The sequence below is a fragment of the Puccinia triticina genome, chromosome 1A (genome assembly GCF_026914185.1).
Source record: "Puccinia triticina chromosome 1A, complete sequence".
Lineage (NCBI taxonomy): Eukaryota > Fungi > Basidiomycota > Pucciniomycetes > Pucciniales > Pucciniaceae > Puccinia > Puccinia triticina.
In genome coordinates this window covers 7,739,026-7,757,850 of record NC_070558.1, presented here as the reverse complement: position 1 = coordinate 7,757,850, position 18,825 = coordinate 7,739,026, and the positions used below count along the sequence as shown (strand labels likewise).

General features: G+C 51.4%; 5 protein-coding genes across 5 annotated transcripts; 3 read left to right on the top strand and 2 right to left on the bottom strand.

Annotated features, from left to right (window-relative positions):
* Window positions 1-127: 127 nt before the first annotated feature.
* Window positions 128-1,170, top strand: PtA15_1A845 (uncharacterized protein; the record flags this gene model as incomplete). Its single annotated transcript, XM_053165914.1, has 2 exons — window positions 128-327; window positions 429-1,170. 2 exons carry the CDS (start codon window positions 128-130, stop codon window positions 1,168-1,170), a joined length of 942 nt encoding a protein of 313 aa, XP_053017058.1.
* A 3,954-nt stretch (window positions 1,171-5,124) lies between these two features.
* PtA15_1A844 (uncharacterized protein) lies at window positions 5,125-6,887 on the top strand (the record flags this gene model as incomplete). The annotated part of the gene is made up of 6 exons (XM_053165913.1): window positions 5,125-5,442; window positions 5,512-5,614; window positions 5,685-5,776; window positions 5,989-6,300; window positions 6,384-6,659; window positions 6,726-6,887. The coding sequence occupies 6 exons, from the start codon at window positions 5,125-5,127 to the stop codon at window positions 6,885-6,887; spliced, it is 1,263 nt and encodes a 420-aa protein (XP_053017057.1).
* Window positions 6,888-11,133: 4,246 nt separating this feature from the next.
* Window positions 11,134-13,247, bottom strand: PtA15_1A843 (uncharacterized protein; the record flags this gene model as incomplete). Its single annotated transcript, XM_053165912.1, has 2 exons — window positions 11,134-13,029; window positions 13,092-13,247. 2 exons carry the CDS (start codon window positions 13,245-13,247, stop codon window positions 11,134-11,136), a joined length of 2,052 nt encoding a protein of 683 aa, XP_053017056.1.
* Window positions 13,248-15,905: 2,658 nt separating this feature from the next.
* On the bottom strand, window positions 15,906-17,960 carry PtA15_1A842 (uncharacterized protein; the record flags this gene model as incomplete). Its single annotated transcript, XM_053165911.1, has 5 exons — window positions 15,906-16,025; window positions 16,114-16,357; window positions 16,478-16,599; window positions 16,672-17,701; window positions 17,761-17,960. 5 exons carry the CDS (start codon window positions 17,958-17,960, stop codon window positions 15,906-15,908), a joined length of 1,716 nt encoding a protein of 571 aa, XP_053017055.1.
* Window positions 17,961-17,983: 23 nt separating this feature from the next.
* PtA15_1A841 (uncharacterized protein) lies at window positions 17,984-18,136 on the top strand (the record flags this gene model as incomplete). Its single annotated transcript, XM_053165910.1, has 1 exon — window positions 17,984-18,136. One exon carries the CDS (start codon window positions 17,984-17,986, stop codon window positions 18,134-18,136), a length of 153 nt encoding a protein of 50 aa, XP_053017054.1.
* Between the last annotated feature and the right edge of the window lie 689 nt (window positions 18,137-18,825).

The following is an 18,825-nucleotide window of genomic DNA, read 5'->3' as shown; positions in this document are numbered from 1 at the left end:
CTACTGCCAACTGGGCCGGAAGGCTGAAGGACTCCGCTCCCCGACCCCACGGGGGTTCCATCCAGACCAGGCAATCCAAGTGTCTCCTGCGCGCGGCAGCCATCTCCAGACAACAACGAAGAACGCGATGGCCGGCGAACGCAACTCATACCGGGACCTGATCGCATGGGGGTCGACGCTGGAATACGAGACACCGGAGATATCTCGGCGCGCGAAGCAGCTCTACCAACGGGCTAAAACGAACCTCTCGGCCGAGCGTGGGCATGGAATCACCGGCATAAACGGGAACGATAGAGCCTTGGCCTGTCTTTGTCTCTGCATTATCAAGTAGGCCAATCATCTCTTTCTCTCTTCTAGAGAGATTTGTAAGTCTTTATCCATTGTGAGAACCTAGGCTAATCTTGCACCTGAATCCGAACTGTCTCAAGACTTCCGAATACCAACACGGTGGCTGAACGCAAGGCCATAGAGACCTCATTACAACGTACCTCGGGCGTCTCGACGAAGATATTTTCGACTGGTCTGCGCGAGCTCCCCCGGATTCTAGGCACGACGACCGGCGGGCGATCGGCGAATGCGAGTCCGACGCGAAAAGCGTCGCCGAGCAAGGCAAAGGCAGTCTTGCAGGGCAGCAGTCGAGTGCGGGATGAGGGGGGGAAGGCTCTGGTGGGGCGCAAGACGGAGGGGAAGGACAGGCCTGCTGGGCGGGGTACCCGGGAGACGCTGATGGCCGCCGGCACGTCTCTCAAGCGACCCGCCTCGTCGCTCTTGGCCGACGAAGAGGAGGACGGTGTGCGCTCGTCGCCGACGGCCAAGCGGCGCAAGGCACGGCTCGACCAGGAGGAGGCCCCCGTGCCGGTGGTCATCGTGCCCGTCGCGCCCGGCTCGGCCGTCCGGACACCCCGGCAGGGCGACCCCATCTTGCCGGAGCCGAGCAGTGTCCGGACACTCAGGAAAACACCTCTCGCCCTCCCCATCCAGCGCCCCCCTAAACCCATGACCATCTTCCACGCCCACCCTGTCTTCAACCCCTCCAAACCGCCCCTCACTCATCTCAACTTCAGCGATTGGAACTGGAAGTCCAACTTGTTCAACTCTCATTGGTCACTCGACGATGTCCGTGAATGGGAGCGCTGGAACCAAAAGGCTCTCGACAGCTCCCTCTCTTGACCAACCTTCATCCCACCCGCTCCCCCCTCTCCTCTCGACTCATTCAACCCATCTTGTCGGGGCCCAGTTTGTCTCTCCGAGGATATGTGAGCAATTTAACAGATCCAAGGTTACATCCCCAGAACAAGCTTTTCCATGTATCATATCGCACGGAATTAAGGACGTTTATTCATCTCCAGCACGCCAGACGACCATAACTTTGACTGCTCGAATGCTAAAAATTAAATTTACACATAGACTAAAGGATAAGTTAAACACATTTGTAGAAGATCAATAATTCTGAGAAATGCTCTAAACAGAGACAAGCAAGGAAGTGATATGGTGTTGCAAGCCCGTCTGGGCACATACCCAACTCCCGCTTGGCCGAGTGCCTCCGGGGGTTGGGTATGTGCCCAGCGGGCTTGATCGGGCAGGTTGTGCGGGGGGCAGAGCTTGGCACACAGCCAAGTCCCGCTTGGCCGAGATCAAGCACTGGGCCGATAGGATCACCGACTAGCACCCACCACCTCTTGACTCACTCAACACCTAGGTCCATTTCCATAGAATATTGGTTCAATGTAAGTTTTTCTGTTTTATCTTTCTTTGGTAAATTCTTTCCCTTTTTTTGACCATTTGTTCTTCTTCTTTTTAGATGTCTCAGCCGGCTGTGATGGACTCGGCAGAATTGGAACTCAAGGCGGATCAAGAGAGAGCTCGTAACCTCGCCAGTGAGCTTCGAGAACTACAACAGAAGAACTTTCAAGCCAAAACAATCATGAAGTCAAAAGACAAGTTGAATGAAAAACGTACTTATAAGAACGATCGACTTACACACAAGGATTGCAAACCCAATTCAATGATCAAGCCCGAGGTTCGAGATTTAATCCGCCAAAATGTAATTGGTAAAAATATGAAGACGGTTGATGCCACCAAGACGTCCAATGTTTCTCGACACCAGGTCCAGCGCATCAAGGCTGAAGATCCAAATCATGTCAAGACTCACAAGAAGCGTACCAGCAAGTTCACCAACAACATGAAAACTGAGCTTCTCCTTCAGCTTGAGCAGAGGTCATCAAGTTTTGACACAGGCAATTAGTAACCTGATCCATGATATGGATATATCATGCAAACAGGTTACTAATATACCTGCAGCCTGGAACAAGCCCAACTTGCTCAACCAGTGGGCCAATTTTGTGAATCGGTGTGGTTTGGACCTTGGAAGGATGGTTGTTTTTGTTGACGAATCTGGATTTGATCTTCATTCTGGTCAGGCTTTTGGCTACTCTCCTTCTGGTATGTTTCTTTTCTGCTCTTTGCTTGTGTCTGTTGTTATTCTGATTGTTTTGTTGCTTGATTCAAGGCCAGCCTGCTGTCTTGAGCCTCGTGCCCAATGCCAAGCAGGTGACCTTGATAGGGGCCCTGTCCGAGGAGGGCTTTGTTTATCACAAGCTGCGCAACACCGATAACACCAAGGCCAAGGGGGTAGGAGCCAATGACTTCTGCCTTTTCCTTGGTAGCCTCGGTGACCGGTTGCCAAATGAATCAATCATCATCATGGACAACACTCCGATTTACCAAGGTGATTGTTTTGAGGAAATCAGACGGTTGCTTGACAGCTTGAAATCAATCCAAGTCAAGTTCCTTCCACCATACTCGCCATTCCTCAACTCAATTGAATACAGCTTCCATTTGATCAAGTCCTATGTCCAATCCAAGGAGCCACCCAACCGAGCAGCACTTGTTTCCGAGATCAAACTAGGGATTGATGAAGCCATCACCCCTAAAAAATCCAAAAATTTATTTTCTCATTGTCATTGTCTCTACCGTCCCTGCATTGAAATGCAGGAAATCACCGGGCCAGTCTTGGCAGCCCCACCAGAATAGTTACTCAGACCATTAACTCCCTTCCTTGTCTCATTTTTTTTTTTTCATAACACTTGAAGAACAAAATCATACAAACAGTTTAAGTAGAAGAAACTGTAGATACATAGTACACAAAATGACAAGATAGCAAATATTAACCCTAACTCAAATACATATGAACAAGCAAAAACTATTGCGAGTGCAATGCACCCCATGCCTCAAGGTGTGCATTGGTTTTTGGCGGGTGTGGCACCCTCGCTTGAACTTGGCCCAGCGGGGCTTTGTCCCAAACCACCCCAACTTTGGACTGTGCCAAGCGGGGGTTGGACGTGTGCCACCCACGCTTTGGGATTGGCCAAGCTGGCTTTAGGGTTGGCCACGTGCGCTTGGCCTTTTTTTTGGCTAAACTTTGGTGAGTGCCCAGACGCACTTGCAACACCGTATGTGTGTGGTGCCGAGCTTAAAAAAGTCCCTTGAGACTTTGGGGGACTTGCAAAGCAAGCCTCCGTCAGGAGGGACTTACCCCTTAGCTCCCCAAACTTGCGCACCAAGAATGGATCTTCAAGGTAGCTAGTTTATTTTTTTCTACAGCTCACCTACCACATCCACTCCAATTTGATTATCTCAATGTTGTTGGAACATGCTGCAGAAAAGCATACACATTTTTTTACCTCCCATGATCCCCTCTGTGTGCTGGTGGAGAGCGAACTGTGGAGGCTGAGTTGGGGAACACAGACCCTCTCCGTGCAAAATCCATATTTTGAGTGTTTTTAAAGGTTTTTTTTTTTTGGACTGGAAGGAATGTTGAGAAGTTACCCAAATTCTCTAGGTTTGACAGGCACAAGCTAGTCTTCAACCTAAGCAATTTTATTGCAAATAAAGTTAAGGAAGCAAGGAATGATAGAGGGTTGAAAATTCCTGCCACCTAAGTTTAGAATCTAGCCCCCGCAAAAAGGGGCGATAGGGCGCAAGTCCCTCCTGCCGAGGGCTGTCGGAGGCGAGCGTGTACAGCCTCTCCGTTGAACGCACAAAGTGCGGGAGAGGCTTGTGTCTAAAACGCGCATGCTCGTGTGTCACGGTTGGGCTTCTGAGGTCCTTTTTTTTTGTAAAAATCCTATAAAATACACCCAAATACCCAGTCAATAATAATGTTGGGCCGGGTGTGCCCAAGATGGGGGTCTTCATCCCCATCAAGAAGGATTTTGAATTTTTCAAAAATTGTATGTGTAGGGTTTTTTTAGAAGCCAATTTTAGTTCAACATGACTTTGTTTTTTTTTTTCTTCAAACCAAACCATTCCTTATGTAATCAATGGAGGACAAGATGGCCATCCCAGGATAGTAATCAGAATTTTTTTTGAGGAATTTTGTGAAGGAGGGATCCTGGTTGAGAAGCCAAGAATCAACTTCAGTTCAATCCTGAAGAGTCAGATTTTCAGATTTTCAAAATCTTGAAAAAATTCCTGCTGGTCCAATTTTCAATATTTTCTTTTGAAAAGTGGATGAGGAGGTCCGCTCCATCCTCCTCTATCTCCGACCCAACTTTTTACCTCCGGGGAGATGGATGTACAAGAGGTGCAGCCGTCCAAAAGTCGGCTACACCAAAACTGGCCAACCGTGACGCGGTTGTAAGTCGGTTTTAGACTTCAAGTCCCTCCTCCGGAGGGGTCGCTCCGCGATCAGGGCTGCCCGCCCCCCCGCAGAAGAGGGACTTCCACCAGTTCGTGTCGGAGGCTCGCTTCGCGAGACACACGCCCGCAGCAGCGAGGGCCTTGGGTTAAGTTTGGTGTGGTGCACAAGTCCAGTCCTGAAGACCCCAATGATTGGGACAATCAGTGGTTTGTAGACTCTGCAATCTAGAGCTTTGGCTGTTGATCATGATAGAGATATGTCACCCCACTCTCTTGGTTTACATAGTTGATTGACTGGCAACAACAATATTAATCGTTTCTGTTATCAGGATGGAGCGCGGGTCGTCGGTGTGAGTGGCCCCGGGGGAGTGGGGGTGGGCATGGCGATAAGCCTGGCTCGCTCGCACACTCCCCGCAGCCAGTCGCCAGGTGGCAGGCTACTTAAGCTCCCTCTCCCCACAGAACCAGCCAGCAACCCACCCCATGGCCGACTACCACGCCCTCCCCCACCCCCACCCAGCCAAGCGGACCTCAGCCTCAACCACCTCCGACGACACCCGCCTCGACCTCGACGAGCATGCCCACACCAAGTATCCGCCCCCGCCCGAGCAGCACTTCCCCATCCCCATCCCCATCCCCGCCCGCCCGCCCCTCTGGAAACGCATCTTCTGGGACGCCTCCCCGCTCCACCAGCGCATCAAGAACCACCAGGACGGCGTGGGCATCCAGGAGAGGGCCTACATCTGCTGGCTCCTCAGCCTCGCCATGCTCATCGCCCTCCTCATCGAACTCATCACCAACGTCCAGTCACCCCCCCCCCTCTCTCACACCCTCATCTCAGCTGCTGACTCTGTCTGCCGATCATCGTAGGCTAAATACCAGGGCTCGCCCATCGCCACCAAGCCCACCTTCAACTTCATGATCGGCCCCTCCCCCGAAGTGCTCATCAACACCGGCGCCCGATTCACCCCCTGTAAGCACCCATCCCCCCCCCCCCCCCCCCAAACAACAGCCCGTCTGACGGCGTCTGTGGCTTGTCATAGGCATCAAGAACGTCCCCGCGCTCTCCAACATCCCCTTCCCCTGCCTCAACTCCACCTCCCCCGACGCCACCTGCTCCCAGTCCCTCGAGTCCGTCTGCGGCTTCGGAGGCTTCGCCCAGCCCGCCATCCCCGACCAGAGGTTCAGGTGAGCAGCCCCTCTCCCCGCCCCCTGTTTCCCCCACACTGACCGGGGGGGGTGTGTCTCTTCACATACAAAACAAAACCATCACCCAGATTCGTAAGTCGATCTCTCTGTTTGGTGTGAGCTGCCAGGCCGAGCTGACCGGCCGCGCGGGATGGCCAGGTGCTGCCCCTGTTCCTGCACGCGGGGCTGATCCACTACCTGCTCAACGTGGCCGTCCAGCTGACGTCGTCGGCACTCATCGAGCGCCAGATGGGCTCCGTGCGCTTCCTGCTGCTCTACATCCCCTCGGGCATCTTCGGCTTCATCCTCGGCGGGAACTTCTCGCTCGTCGGCCAGCCCTCCGTCGGCGCCTCGGGCGCCATCTTCTCCACCTATGCCGCCGTCCTCGTCGACCTCATCGCCCACTGGTCCATCGAATATCGCCCCGCCAGAAAGGTTCTTCTACTCTCCCCCCCTCCTCCTGCACAAAACGTAAAAACTCATCCCCGCTTTCTCTCCCCCCCCCCCCCCCCCCCCCCCCCCCCCCCCCGTAGTTGATCTTCCTCGTCTTCGAGATCGTCGCCGGCTTGCTGCTCGGCCTGATCCCCGGCATCGACAACTTCTCGCACATCGGCGGCTTCGGCATGGGCATCCTGCTCGCCATCCTGCTCTTCCCCGTCCTGCACCAGACCATTGCCCACCGCTGGACCTTCTACGCTGTCCGGCTCGTCGGCCTCGTCGGCGCCATCCTCATGTTCGTCCTGCTCTACCAGAACTTCTTCACCGACGACCCCGCCGCCTCCTGTGACTGGTGTCGCTACTTGAGCTGCTGGCCCACCGCTAGTAACAACGTACGCTTCTCTCTCTCTCACACACACATACATTCCCCTGGCTTATTACTCTCCCGGGTCTGGCAGAGATGCAAAGGCACTGGCCTCCAAGTCACCGAAACTACAACCACCACCCCCGTCGCCCACGGCAACGGCACCGCCGCCCCGCCCACGGTCACCCGGACGACCTCGTCGGCCGTCATGCTCCCCGCGCTGCTCCGGCTGGCCATGTCGCTTATCCCCCAGTAACTGATCGGAGCCCCTCCTGCCTCCACGCACCGCCCGAAATCCATCACCCTTATATGCGCCTTAATCCCTCCCCTTCGTCCTCTTGGCTTGGCGTGCGCCCACCAACACACATCCGCGTTTCCTCCATGTATCCACACATGCACATCTGTACCCATACCCGCCCCCCCAGAGCCTGTATCTTCTCCCCTCCCCACATCCATCCCCTTTTCCGGCCCCGCCCCCCCGCCGTGCTGGGCTTTTCGTTTCTCGGGCCTGGCGCGCCGGCCGCCGGCCGCGACGACGGGGCCGCATCCGCCTCGGTTCATAGAGCAGCCCCGTTCTCGCCTATCCTATCCCCCCGCACCTATATACATATTCTATCTTTATATTCCTTTGTCTTTCTCTTGTATATACTCACTCGTCTAGACTTCTCTTCCACATGTGTGTAGGCTCTCTTCCTCGTACCCCGCCGCCCTAGCTGTGCTTCCTGCCCCCATCCTCCCTCTTCCTCGCTTCTTGGTCCGTGCATCAACCGCACACACACCAGCCGGCCGTCCTCGCCTCTGTTTCTCCCGGCTCGTCTCACCCCCCCTTCCCTCCTCCTCTCCCCTTTTTTTGGTGTTAGTTTTCTTCGTGTATGTGTGTGTGTGTATGTGGGGGCGGACGCGCCCCGGCCAGCGGCACCCGAGCCGCGGCGCCGGCCTCGGCGCACCAGTACCTCCCCTAAAATGCACACCTGTCTGTACATAATATCCTCAAAATACGCTGTGTTGTGTTGTGTTGTTCTTGGTTTTTGGGAATGATGACGCAAAGTCGTGCTTGTGACTGTGGCTGTGTGGAGTGCGCGCTGAGGATGGCATGACGGGGGGGTGGTTTGTGGGGTCCATGGATCCCATGGGATCTGGGTCGCGCGCGAGCTTGAACACGAGTCCCTTCTTCCTCCGAAGGAAGGACTAGAAAGTGGCCCTCCAGAATTCGGCCAAATGGCTGCGCACGTGTTGCACGTCCCTTTACACTTCTGCTTTCAGCTGGGCCTTGGGCACCCTTGAGAGCGCAAGCCTCGCGGCGTGTTTCCCCACTTCACCCCCTCCTCCATCCCCGCCGGCAGAAACACGCTGTGATTGGTGTCACAAGGCGGCTTCCTGGGAGCCGGCCGGCCCCTTGGAGGCCCCGCAAAAGCGCCCTTCTTGGTGCCCCAACACCGCTCCAGAACCGCCCCGGAGTAGCTGGCTGGGCGCAGCGATTGTCAGGGCCAGTGAGGCCTGTTGAGTCTGTAGGGACAATGGTGTGGCTTTGCAGGTCAGACCCTCCTTTCCGTGGAGTGCCTTTGAGGCAAGCTTGGGGCGCTCTCCCCGCCCATAGTCCCCACTCACCCCATATCTCCTCTCCGCCTGATCCCCCTCTTTGAGTCTAAGGGCACCCTTGTCCAACAGTTGATCAATCCTTTTGTGCGAGGTTTTTATTCACCTCTTTAGACTCATTCTCACTCCCCCCATCCTCTTTGGTCCACCAAAAAACTTCCTCGGCTGCTGTTGGCCAAACATTTTTGGTTTGGCTGGTGAGCGGTGCATGTTTTTTCCCTTGGTTTGCAACTTTGTCTCACAAATTTTGTTGTGATTGTGTGTTGGCATTTCCCTATGTAGTTTGGTTCTAATCTATACACCAACAACTTCACCTATTGTGGTATTCAAAATTGCATAAGATTTTTTTACATAACTGGGAGTAGGGCTGGACCCCAAAGACGGGGTGGACGGGTATGCCCGGATATCCAACCCGACGGGTCGGGGGCCGGCAGTGCTCTCTTCAAAAAATACCCGTTGGGTATTCTCGGGTGTTAAAGCCGGGACACTCTGCTGATCTCACGGGGACCAACGGGTATTTGGTCTCAGGGGTTGAGCACACCTGCCTTGCGCAAGGCTGGTGTGCTCAACTTTTTGCGCCATCTGGCCGCCCAAGGCGCGGCATGAATAGGCATCTGGGTGCTCACACCTGATGCCAAAGCCCTGGGGAAGTTGTCTCAGGCATAAACAACCCAAAGTCCGATAAATAGGCGTAAGAGACCGGGTACCCGCGGGCATACCCTATAGTTCTGGGCTATATCCGCGGGTACCCGCCGCGAAAAATGCCCGCATCTACCCGTCTACCCGTCCCGTTATCCGCGGGTATTTCCACGGGAGCAAAACCTCTGGTTTTACTCCTTGGGTATTCCCGACGGGTATTACCACGGCAGGGCTGGAGGCTCTTGGGTATCACCTGGGGTCCAGCCCTAACTGGGAGATGTCACTTTAAGTTTTATGCACGCTGACATCTCCCAGCCAAAATGGGCTTTATGATTTGATGTAAACAGTGGCATATGCAATTTTGAATACCATATATATATAAGGGTGTCCAAAGTTGACTTGCATAAAATCATAACACCCTAAAATCATAAAATTCTAAGCTGAAAAGAATATGATGCACCCAAGCACTCAAATTAGAGCAACATTTCTAGAATGATACATATGAAATCATCACTTGCAAGCTTGATGATTTTATGATTTTATGTATTGAAAATTTTATGATTTCAACTTTGAACACCTTAATTGTACATGTATATAGTCTAGTTGTCCCCCCTCACTGTGATCCTTCCCCACTGAATGGTCATTGTGCTTTCCTGAACTGTGTGCTTGGACTTGGTCCTCACCCATATCACTGGCATCTCGCTCACTTGGTTTTGTGTCACCTCTGTTGCCCTCAGCAAATTTGTGGCCGCATAATACACAAAAAGCACAATTTACAAACGCTGATTTTTGGAGAAATGATTGCAGCCATGAGACATTATTGAAAAGCTGAGAAATGATCATTTATGTGAAGATCAGCGTAAAGTAATTTTGATGTTGGATGAGGAAATAAAAGAAGAATGTGAATGCGGGAATGAAGAGAAATGACATTGAGCAGTACAACAAGACCAAGAATATACAAAAATAAAGAACAAAGGCACATAGATTCCAAGAAGAAAAGTGAAACAACAGACTAGAAGCAACACTGAAACAAATACAATACATGGAGTGTATCTGGTGAACGTTTTTCATTGAAGATGCAGACCTACATGTCCTATTTTTTGTTTTTATGTAGCCATTATTATGTATATGATGGCTGAAAACAAAAAATAGTACATATAGGTCTCCATCTTCAATGAAAAACGTTTACCAGATACACTCCATGTATTGTATTTGTTTCAGCATTGCTACAAGACGTCCTTTGCTTATTCAGCTCAATGACTGTTGTTAGTTGCCAGATTCTTGTTAGAGAGGCTGTACTCTCCCCCCCCCCCCCCCCCCCCCGGTCAACAGGGCTGTGCAGCCTTGCCAAGGGTCCAGGAAATTAATCCTGTGCAGCCTTTCTGAAGTCCGCCTGAGCGTCGGGGCATTGGTTTGGGTTGACTGTGCGGGCGGTTTTCTTCGTCATGAGGAGGTGGAACTTCAACTCGGCTTGGATTGTGCTGAGGGGATGTTGGGTGCCGGTCATTGCCTGGATGTGATTCTGAATCTCATCCAGGTACGGCCTCCTCGCGGCTGAAGGCCAAAGGGCGACCCCGCTCGGCGTACAGTGCCGGGTCTCGGACGACATCGCGGGTGTGTCGCTACAGATTTTTCCACCGGAGGAGGGAGTCTTCGGACACCTTGTGGTCAAGAGTCCAATTGATCTCGGCGAGAGTCTATCCTCGCACGGCCATTTTGACGACAATGAACTTCACGTCGCGCGAGTACTTCACAAAGACCATCAGGCCTACCCAAGGCAAAAATTTGGTGAGTGGGGGGAGCATGAAGCAAGGGCTCACCGTTAAAGTCGCAGTTGACAATGTTGCAAGGTGCAGGAGATGTGGGACAAAGGGCCCTTTTTTTGGCTGACCTTTTCCTAACAAAAGTGTCGCTGGCTTTGCTTGTTTATTCGTCACATATAGACTTCTGCCGGCGCTCAGGGCTTCACGGGGTGCCGCTGTGTGGTTTTGGAAATGAATTTGCTTTTCGGTACACAAACAGAAAAGGAACGTGAACAACAACCTGTCTGAATTGGTACAAAAAGAAAAGAAACAAACAGAAAGAAATGCGAAAACATCTACTAGGTGAAGAGAAAATTGTTCTTGTGGTGTAGTCAACGATGAGGGAAAAACAAAAGTAAAGAAACGTTGCGAGGAACTTGAAAAAAAGGAAAGGATAGGAACGAATGGAGAAAGCTAGCAATATGTCCAGGCTTGAAAAGAAACTTTAATTTGTCCATCGGGAGATCAATAAATCTGATTGGTTCCGAATTGAAAATCATCGGAGAAATTGATTCCCAAGCTATTGGGAGGGAGGTTTGAAGAAGAAGGCTCAATGTTTGAGAAGTTCTTGGAGGATTCGTTATTAGAAAAATTGAGTGCTTGGTGCTGGAGGGTGTCGGTATCAGAAGGGAGAGATTGAGTGCCCATCTGGAAGAGGTCGGCGTCAGCTTGATTGATAGGGAGGTAGAGAGTCTGGTAACACGGGTCGGTAATGTTATTGTAAAGCTCCTGCTGGGAGGCCGCGTCAGATGACCATGAGTCGAGGGGAGGAAAGTTGGTTGACGATTGGAGGAGGTGAGCTTCATGGCCAAGGGCGTCGGACGGACCTACTCCAGGTGTTTGCAGACTGACCAGAGTGCAATAATCAGTGGGCGAGGAGTTGTCGAAGATTTGGCTATTCAACAGATCCGGAAGCATGAAGTCACAAACACCATCGTGCCCCGCGTTCCAGCCCTCCGGTACTTGCACTGCGCCCAAGAATGCATCACCGTTGTATTGATCCATGTAGCTCATTTGGGATGGGGGGAAATTGTGAAGAGCTGAGAAATCAGGGACCGAGTGCTCCGGGGTGTATTCACCAAAAGGTCCTACTTGTGCATGAATGTCAAGGGATTGAAGGTTTTCGAGATCCTGGCTTGAGCTCTGAGAGAGAGAGTAGTCCTGGAACGTTTCTTGGTGTTGTAAGATAGATTGGTCGGTCGGCGGGGACGAGAATGTCGATTTACTGTTGCCATCGTCTTCCGAGTTCGACAGACTCTGAGCCGAAGAAGACTGAGAGCCATAATAAGAAGTGGAACAGTAGATATCCGCCGATGGAGTAAAGCTCTCTGCGAGCGCCGTCTTCTTGTATTCTCGTGACTTTGAGGACATCTTGCGTCCCACACTTGGGCGAGAGGGTTTGGCGATATAGGGGAAGGGAGAACACTGGGACTTACTCCTCGCGTTGACAACTCGGCCGGAAAGTTTCTCTGGATTTGATGATCCGGGCGCTTGCTCTAACTCATTCAACCCACCGACTGGAAGACTCAAAGAACGTGGCTGACTGTTCACATACGCCGGCACACCGAGAGAGTGGGGAAAATGCAGATAACTTGATCCGAAGGCCTGATTGAGTGCTGGAAAACTTTCTCGGTAAACATCTGCGGTTGAGACTTCAACCCCGGAAGAGAAGCTTGCAGGGCTGGTGATAGACCCGAGAGGGGTTTGTGGCAGACTCAGAGGGGAAGGACAGTTGCTTGCAGATGGAAAAGGGAGTAAATGGGTCCCAGGCACGGGGAGGTAGCTGGTTTGAACGGCACTGGCGCTTGCGGAGGGGGCGTACAACAACGAGTTTTGCTCTGCCAGAGGATGAAAGGCTCTAGCTCCCTCGACGGCTTTGAGGATTTTGACCATGCCAGCAGCCAGAAGTGGTTGGTACGGCGAGGTGTTCTTGTAGTCGTCGACACTAGATCTTCTGCTATCGATTGACATTTGGCGGACTTTGTCATGGACGGGATAGTATCCATCGATTCCCTTATTGCTGAAGTATTCATCATCCTTCTGTGTGCGAGCATGGCACCCGGGACAGACTGACACGAACCGAGAAACGACATCCTTCGGGATCCAGGAGAAGTATCGGCGAACTGCCGCGGACGTCTTATCCCGACCGCCGTGTCCGCACTCAGCATGCGCATAGACCAGGATGTCGTAGATTTGTTCCTTGACGGCAATCGGCCGATTTTCGTGCATCAAATAATGACCATGAGGCTCAGAGTACAGCTTGAAGGTCCGGCGAACCCACCAACGGAACTGGGCAGTCTCGGTCTTCTTGTTGCTGTCATCAAAGCAAACGGCCAGGATCCGGTCGTAAAGATTTTTGTCCTATACACCGCATTTTTGGTTAGATGACAGGACCTTGGTAAAGAACGAAGGAGGAAACTTACAATCAAAGCCTTTCCTCTTTTCTTTTCACACATCTCACCAAGGTACTGTGCAACACACCAATCATGCTGCGCACGAGATGGAAATCCATCGCGGCCATCTCCAGTCAGGTTGGGAAGTCGCGTCACTCCAATCTGCGTGGCGAAGTCGGAAGGCATCTTTTCAATCGGGAGGTATGCAAGAAAAGTGAAAAACGATCCGTGATGCTGCAGTTGCAGGCTGGGTTCCCAAAAAGATAGATGAATAAAGAAGAAAATAAAAAAATCCTAAATAATATTGATGATACTTGTGATACTGATAGAACTCGATGGCAAACACTGAAAATCTTGCGGAAAGATGCCGATAATTTGGATTTGAAGACGTGGAAAAAGTTTCCGGGAGCGGTCGCTGTCGGCGTGTACTTCTCGGAAACCAAAAAAAAAAGCTAAGAGTGACTACTATAGCTCACACAATATCTGTGTCTGACAATGGTATCGTAGAAAAAACAAAAGAAGTCGAGATGATGATAAAGTTATGTCCGAAAGCTTACTGTTGTTATAATAGGATTCAGTAGGTGTGAGGGAAACTGGATGAAGCTTGTAAGAAAAGCGAAGGAAAGGGTGCTAGATAAAGCATATCTGGGCCATCCATAGCTACAGATAACCCGCCCACTGGCGCAAACGGTCAGGCCGAAGGCAATGGGCAGTCGCCTTGATCAATTGAAAGTTCAGTGCAATCCGAGGGCCGGTTTTTTCTGGCTTTCCCTCTGGTCACTCCGCGAGCCCTCGTAAAATTAGCGGCCCTGGATGGTCTTGACTGCGATCCCGCCTATTATCCAGGGCAGAGGCTGGCAGATGATTCTTTTTTTTTGATGGAAGAACAGCTTTTTCCGCTGTTTACCCCACAAATCGCTCCCCCCACTACCGCGGTCGACCCCCTCCGACCTGCCCCCTTCATTGGCCTTATGGCCCCTCCACCCGTCCGACCAGCCACCTCGTGCGCGTAAAGAGTCGCGTCTCCACTAGACGCGCCGAGAAAAACGGCCCCGAGCAACCATGCCTCGAATGCGCTCAAACCCGGACGCGTCAGCATCGACGTCGCGCCGGCAAGTACCGCAACGGACATGATCCCGAAAGCCGTCATGACCCGACAAAGCACCCAAAGCACTGCACGGCAAGGTGCCGGGCGAACCTTTCACGATTACTTCTATGCTATGACTCGCCCGCAACAACGATGGCTCATGGCCAACAACCACATAGCTTCCATCGTGTTTTGCAGTAAAAAAGACTCAGGATAGTCTGAATCTTCTTCCTTATGGTACCTCCCTTGATTATCGATATACATAGATGAAGATACCATGTATGTTACTCCAGATACTAATCTGTCCTTCCCTGGCATTACATCTCTTCTTTTCCCGTAGATCATCTTTTCCATAGCGAAGTCCTTTTTTTAGGCTAGTCTTGTGTGGTGTGCACCAAAAGGAATCAAGTTTTGTGGTCAGATGGTGCCCAAAAGGAAGTTTTCAAGACGTTTGGCAAACCAAAGATGCGGACTCCTCAGCTTTTGAAAGGAGGAGATAGACGGATGGTTCAAAAAATGAATGCAATTGATCATGGATGATTTCCCCGCATATCTGCAAAGCTTCAAGATGGCAATGTGGATTGTGGACACAAAAAGCGTAAATCTTCACAGGGAAACCAAGCCCTCAAGGCTCAAGTTAAACAGGATCTGCATGGTCCCCAGATCTTGACTGGAACTTGTCCACTGCTTTTGGAAAATGTAGGTACATGATAGTTCAAAAAACAGCTATTTATTTTTTCTAAATTAGGGGCCTGTGCCATGGACAACCATTTCTGCAGATTAAAATAGTCATTCAATTTCCCAAGCAAAAATTGCAATGGCGTACCACATATGTGCTGCTCATTATGAAGTTGTTGGCCACTTGTTTTGGCACGACGGTGCTGGTGCCAGCGGGTACCAGGAACCTGGCAACGAGTTGTTTGCCATCTCTAGATTTCTGGCCACATATGCCAATGGTACAGCCTGCAGGCGGTACATTCTCCTTTATGACCATTTTGTTCAGAAAGAAACAGGAAAGGGAGCCAGCAGGGGAACAAACCGCTTTCAAAACCAAAATCAAACCCCAACTTGTTGCTCTTGTGTATACAAGAATGTTTGGGGTCTTCAAGACAGCACTTCAAAATTGATGGCGGCCACTGAAAATCTGTCCGCGCACAATGTTGAGTTTATCTTTGGATACCTCCCGATGAGTCGTGTTGAATGCGGTCTGAAATCTCAGTGAAACCTCAATTGTTGTAGCAAACACAGGGGAAAAATGTTTTCAACTATTTATCATGCACCTACATGTATTGTGCAAAAACAAGACTTCATCCACTTTTGTGGGGACCCTCATTTTCCCTGCTCCCCAAAGGCTGAGGGCTTCACTTGTGCAGCTTGTGGGTTTCTCAGCCAACCCAAAGATTGCAAAGACTTTTTTCTGAGCACTGTACAACAACAAACGTTCTTTCTTTCTTTTTTTGGTACACACAGACAAGATCAACCACAGAAGAAAAAAGCGAACAGACCAGGCTGGGCGACTGATGGTCACAGGGACAAGAAGAGATTTAGTGCGGGGTAGAAAGGGATGAGTGTCTGGAGTAACAGGTAAGGTATATGCACACATATTGATCATCAGGGTAATATGAGGGGCAAGAGACGAAGTATCCAGCGTCTTTTTTGTACTACAAGGAACGATAGAAGATACGAGTTCAGAGGTGACAGCGCGGGAGACCCCTGCCAGCAGAGAATTTGCAAGGGCAGAGGAGGGGAGGAGAATGTCAGAGATCGATGACGACTTCTTCCTCGAACTGGAGCTCGTCGAGGGCCCGATAATAGCTCAGCCGACGCGCCCGACTCTCGTCCTCATCGACGCCCGATAAGACAGTCTCTGAGGCGTCCTGGGGACACACGACCAGGAGAGGGATGGGGTCAGGACGATGGGCGAGCACTTACAGAAGAGCGAAGAGAAAGAAAGAAAGGACGTACAATGGTTCTCGGGCGCCCTTTTTCCGCACCGACAGGACGTCGGACGTTCCTCCCCTTAACAGTCTTCCGACTCTTACTCTCGCCCGTCTTATGGCACCCTTTGGCGTTGCTACTACTCGACCGACGCGGTCGACTGGGGATGTTTTCTTTCGGCTTGAGGATCTTGCGGCTCGAGGGGGATTTCCGACGCGGACGCGCACGACTGGGCGGATTCGTTGCCATGGGACTGGCGGCGGGAGACGGACTGGATGTGTATCCAGACGAGAGAAGATGTTAGTCTTATTTTATTGGGTGGTGTGCGACTCTCCGAGTTTCGTGGGAAAAGCTTTTTTGTTTTGGTTTGGGGGGATGGTTAGGCACCAACCTTCTCTCTTCATCGTCTGAGCCCTGAGTCAGCTGGCCCGTTGGATCCCGAGATGACGATGATGGGCTAGTGGGAGGTAGTTCTTGATCACCCAAATGGTTTTCATCGTGCGCTCCTTTATTCTATCAGCTCGTACATACATAATTTCAGTCAACAGGAAAGTTCAGAAGAGCGCAAGGATCGAGGTGACTGACCAGAGAAGAATTGCTCTTTTCGGGGCCACGTTTAGCCGACTTTTGGGCACGTTGACGTTGCCGACGAGCAGGAACAGGCGCCGCCGAACCTTTGCGAGAAAGCGCGCTCCGGCTGGCCTGTTTGCGAGCCGGTTTTTTGCGGAGGTTGAGCAAGTCAGCGAGGGAGAGATCGGAGTTATTGAGAGGGTCTGAGAGGTCTTGAGGGGGCGGATTGACGGGCGGGTCTTGAGGAGCTGGAGGAGGATGATCGTCGGCAGACAAGGCCTCTGTCCGGCCTCGCTCGGCATGTACGAACCCGAATGGATCTTGCGCGTCGTATCCTGAGAGTCGGGTTGGACCCGGCTGGGAGCGCCCGGGATAGGATATCTTGCGGGCTTTCTTGGGCTCGCTGGATGGCTCAGATGGGCCGTTTGCTCGGCGGTCATGGATTCGCTTATTAGTAGGCGTATCATTAGACTCTGGGTCTTCCGAGCGATTCCTGTCCGGAGATGGCTGCTCATGCAAGCTCCGAGGGGCTCTTCTTGTCGCCTGGCTCGACGATGAGGCTGGTGGGAGTTGGAGATATTCTAGTGTGGATTCTGATCGTGGGGCAGGATCTTCAATCGGCCGTGATCCTTCACTAACCGAACAATTTGAATTCTTTTCAAATTCATTTTTTTCTTCTGGTTGTTTTAGTTTGTGCGGTTGCTTTGATCGTTTTGGTTCTGTTTTTGTTGTCGATTCTTTCCGTTGTGTCGGCTCTTTTTGTTGCGCCGGTGTTTTTCGTGGTTTCGGCTCTGTGGATTCCTTCAGTTCTTTCGATTCTTTTACTCCTTTCGATTCTTTCATCTCTTTCATCTCTTTCGATTCTTTTACTCCTTTCGATTCATTCAGCTCATTCCTCTCTTCCGTTTCTTTCGACTCTAGTGATTCGTGTGTTCCAACCGATTCCTCGCGAGATCCTGGGAATTCTTGAACAAATAGTTCAGGTTCGAATCCATAGCTGCGAGTTTCATCGACCCAACGTCTAGTTGAGAGTTGTCTATCCTGGCTGTATCAATGAAGTGAGTGTTGAGTGATGATTTGGGTGAGAAGAAGAGAGCAGCTTACATGACTGATTCGAGTTGGGTGGGATCCCAGACTAGCTGCTGCGATGATGGTGGTTTGTAGATGATGACCACGGGTTGTTTGCGAGTTCTTGTTGATTCCTGTTGGCTTCTGGTTTTCATGGTTCGTGTTGGTTTGTGCTTGAAGGGCATCCATGGACTAATTGGGGGGTTTTGTCTCCCCTCTTGCACTCCCGCTGCCATACGGTCCGGATCTCAAAGCTCGAATGTTCATCATCGGCATCCTCACCCGACAGCCAGCACTCTTGACTCTTCACATTTCAGACATCAGGACCCAGCTGGATCACCTCCGCCAAACCTGCCACGAATCTCGTATGTACGAGGATTCGGACAAACCTGCGGATAATCCAAACTATTGAATCATATTCCAAAATGTGCTTGTAGACAGTATAACTATCCTTCTGTCGAGACAAAACAAGAAAACCCTCAATGACCTGACCGGTAGCTGACCCAGATCAAAATCTTCAACCGTCCGCGGTTCTCCATAGTGTCAAGACCAACAGATTAGAAGACCCCCTCAAGGGACGCGCCTTTGTGGCGCAAGGGCGGCGCGCCCAGGCGAGGCATACAGGGCTGGACTTTTAATTGGAGGACTTCCCGTCGATCTGGAAATCCAGATCTGAGCCGCCAGATTTCAGATTTCGCAGGGAAATCTAGGTCCCCGAAGATCCCCGAAGCCATCCAGAGTCCCAAATTCCAGATTTCCCTGCGAAATCTGAAATTCCAGATTTATTCAAAAATGACGGGAAGTCCTCCATTACGCATATTGATGATTTTATTCGGTATCCCCGCAGGTATCCCTGAGAAAACCCCGCAGATAGCTCAAGAATGGTGCTTGGGCCCCCCAATCTCATGCAGAAGTGGGATGCGCGCACACCCCTCATTTTTGCCCAAAGGTGCGCAGGTGCGAGGCGCCCGCACATGGGCGCTCACCTAGGGGTGGCGCCGTCAACCCTAACAGCCATCCGTGAAATCATATAATCCAAACTCCTTATCCGCAAAGCCCACTATCAACAATGGGAAGTTACGTTATCAAGTTTGCCTAGAT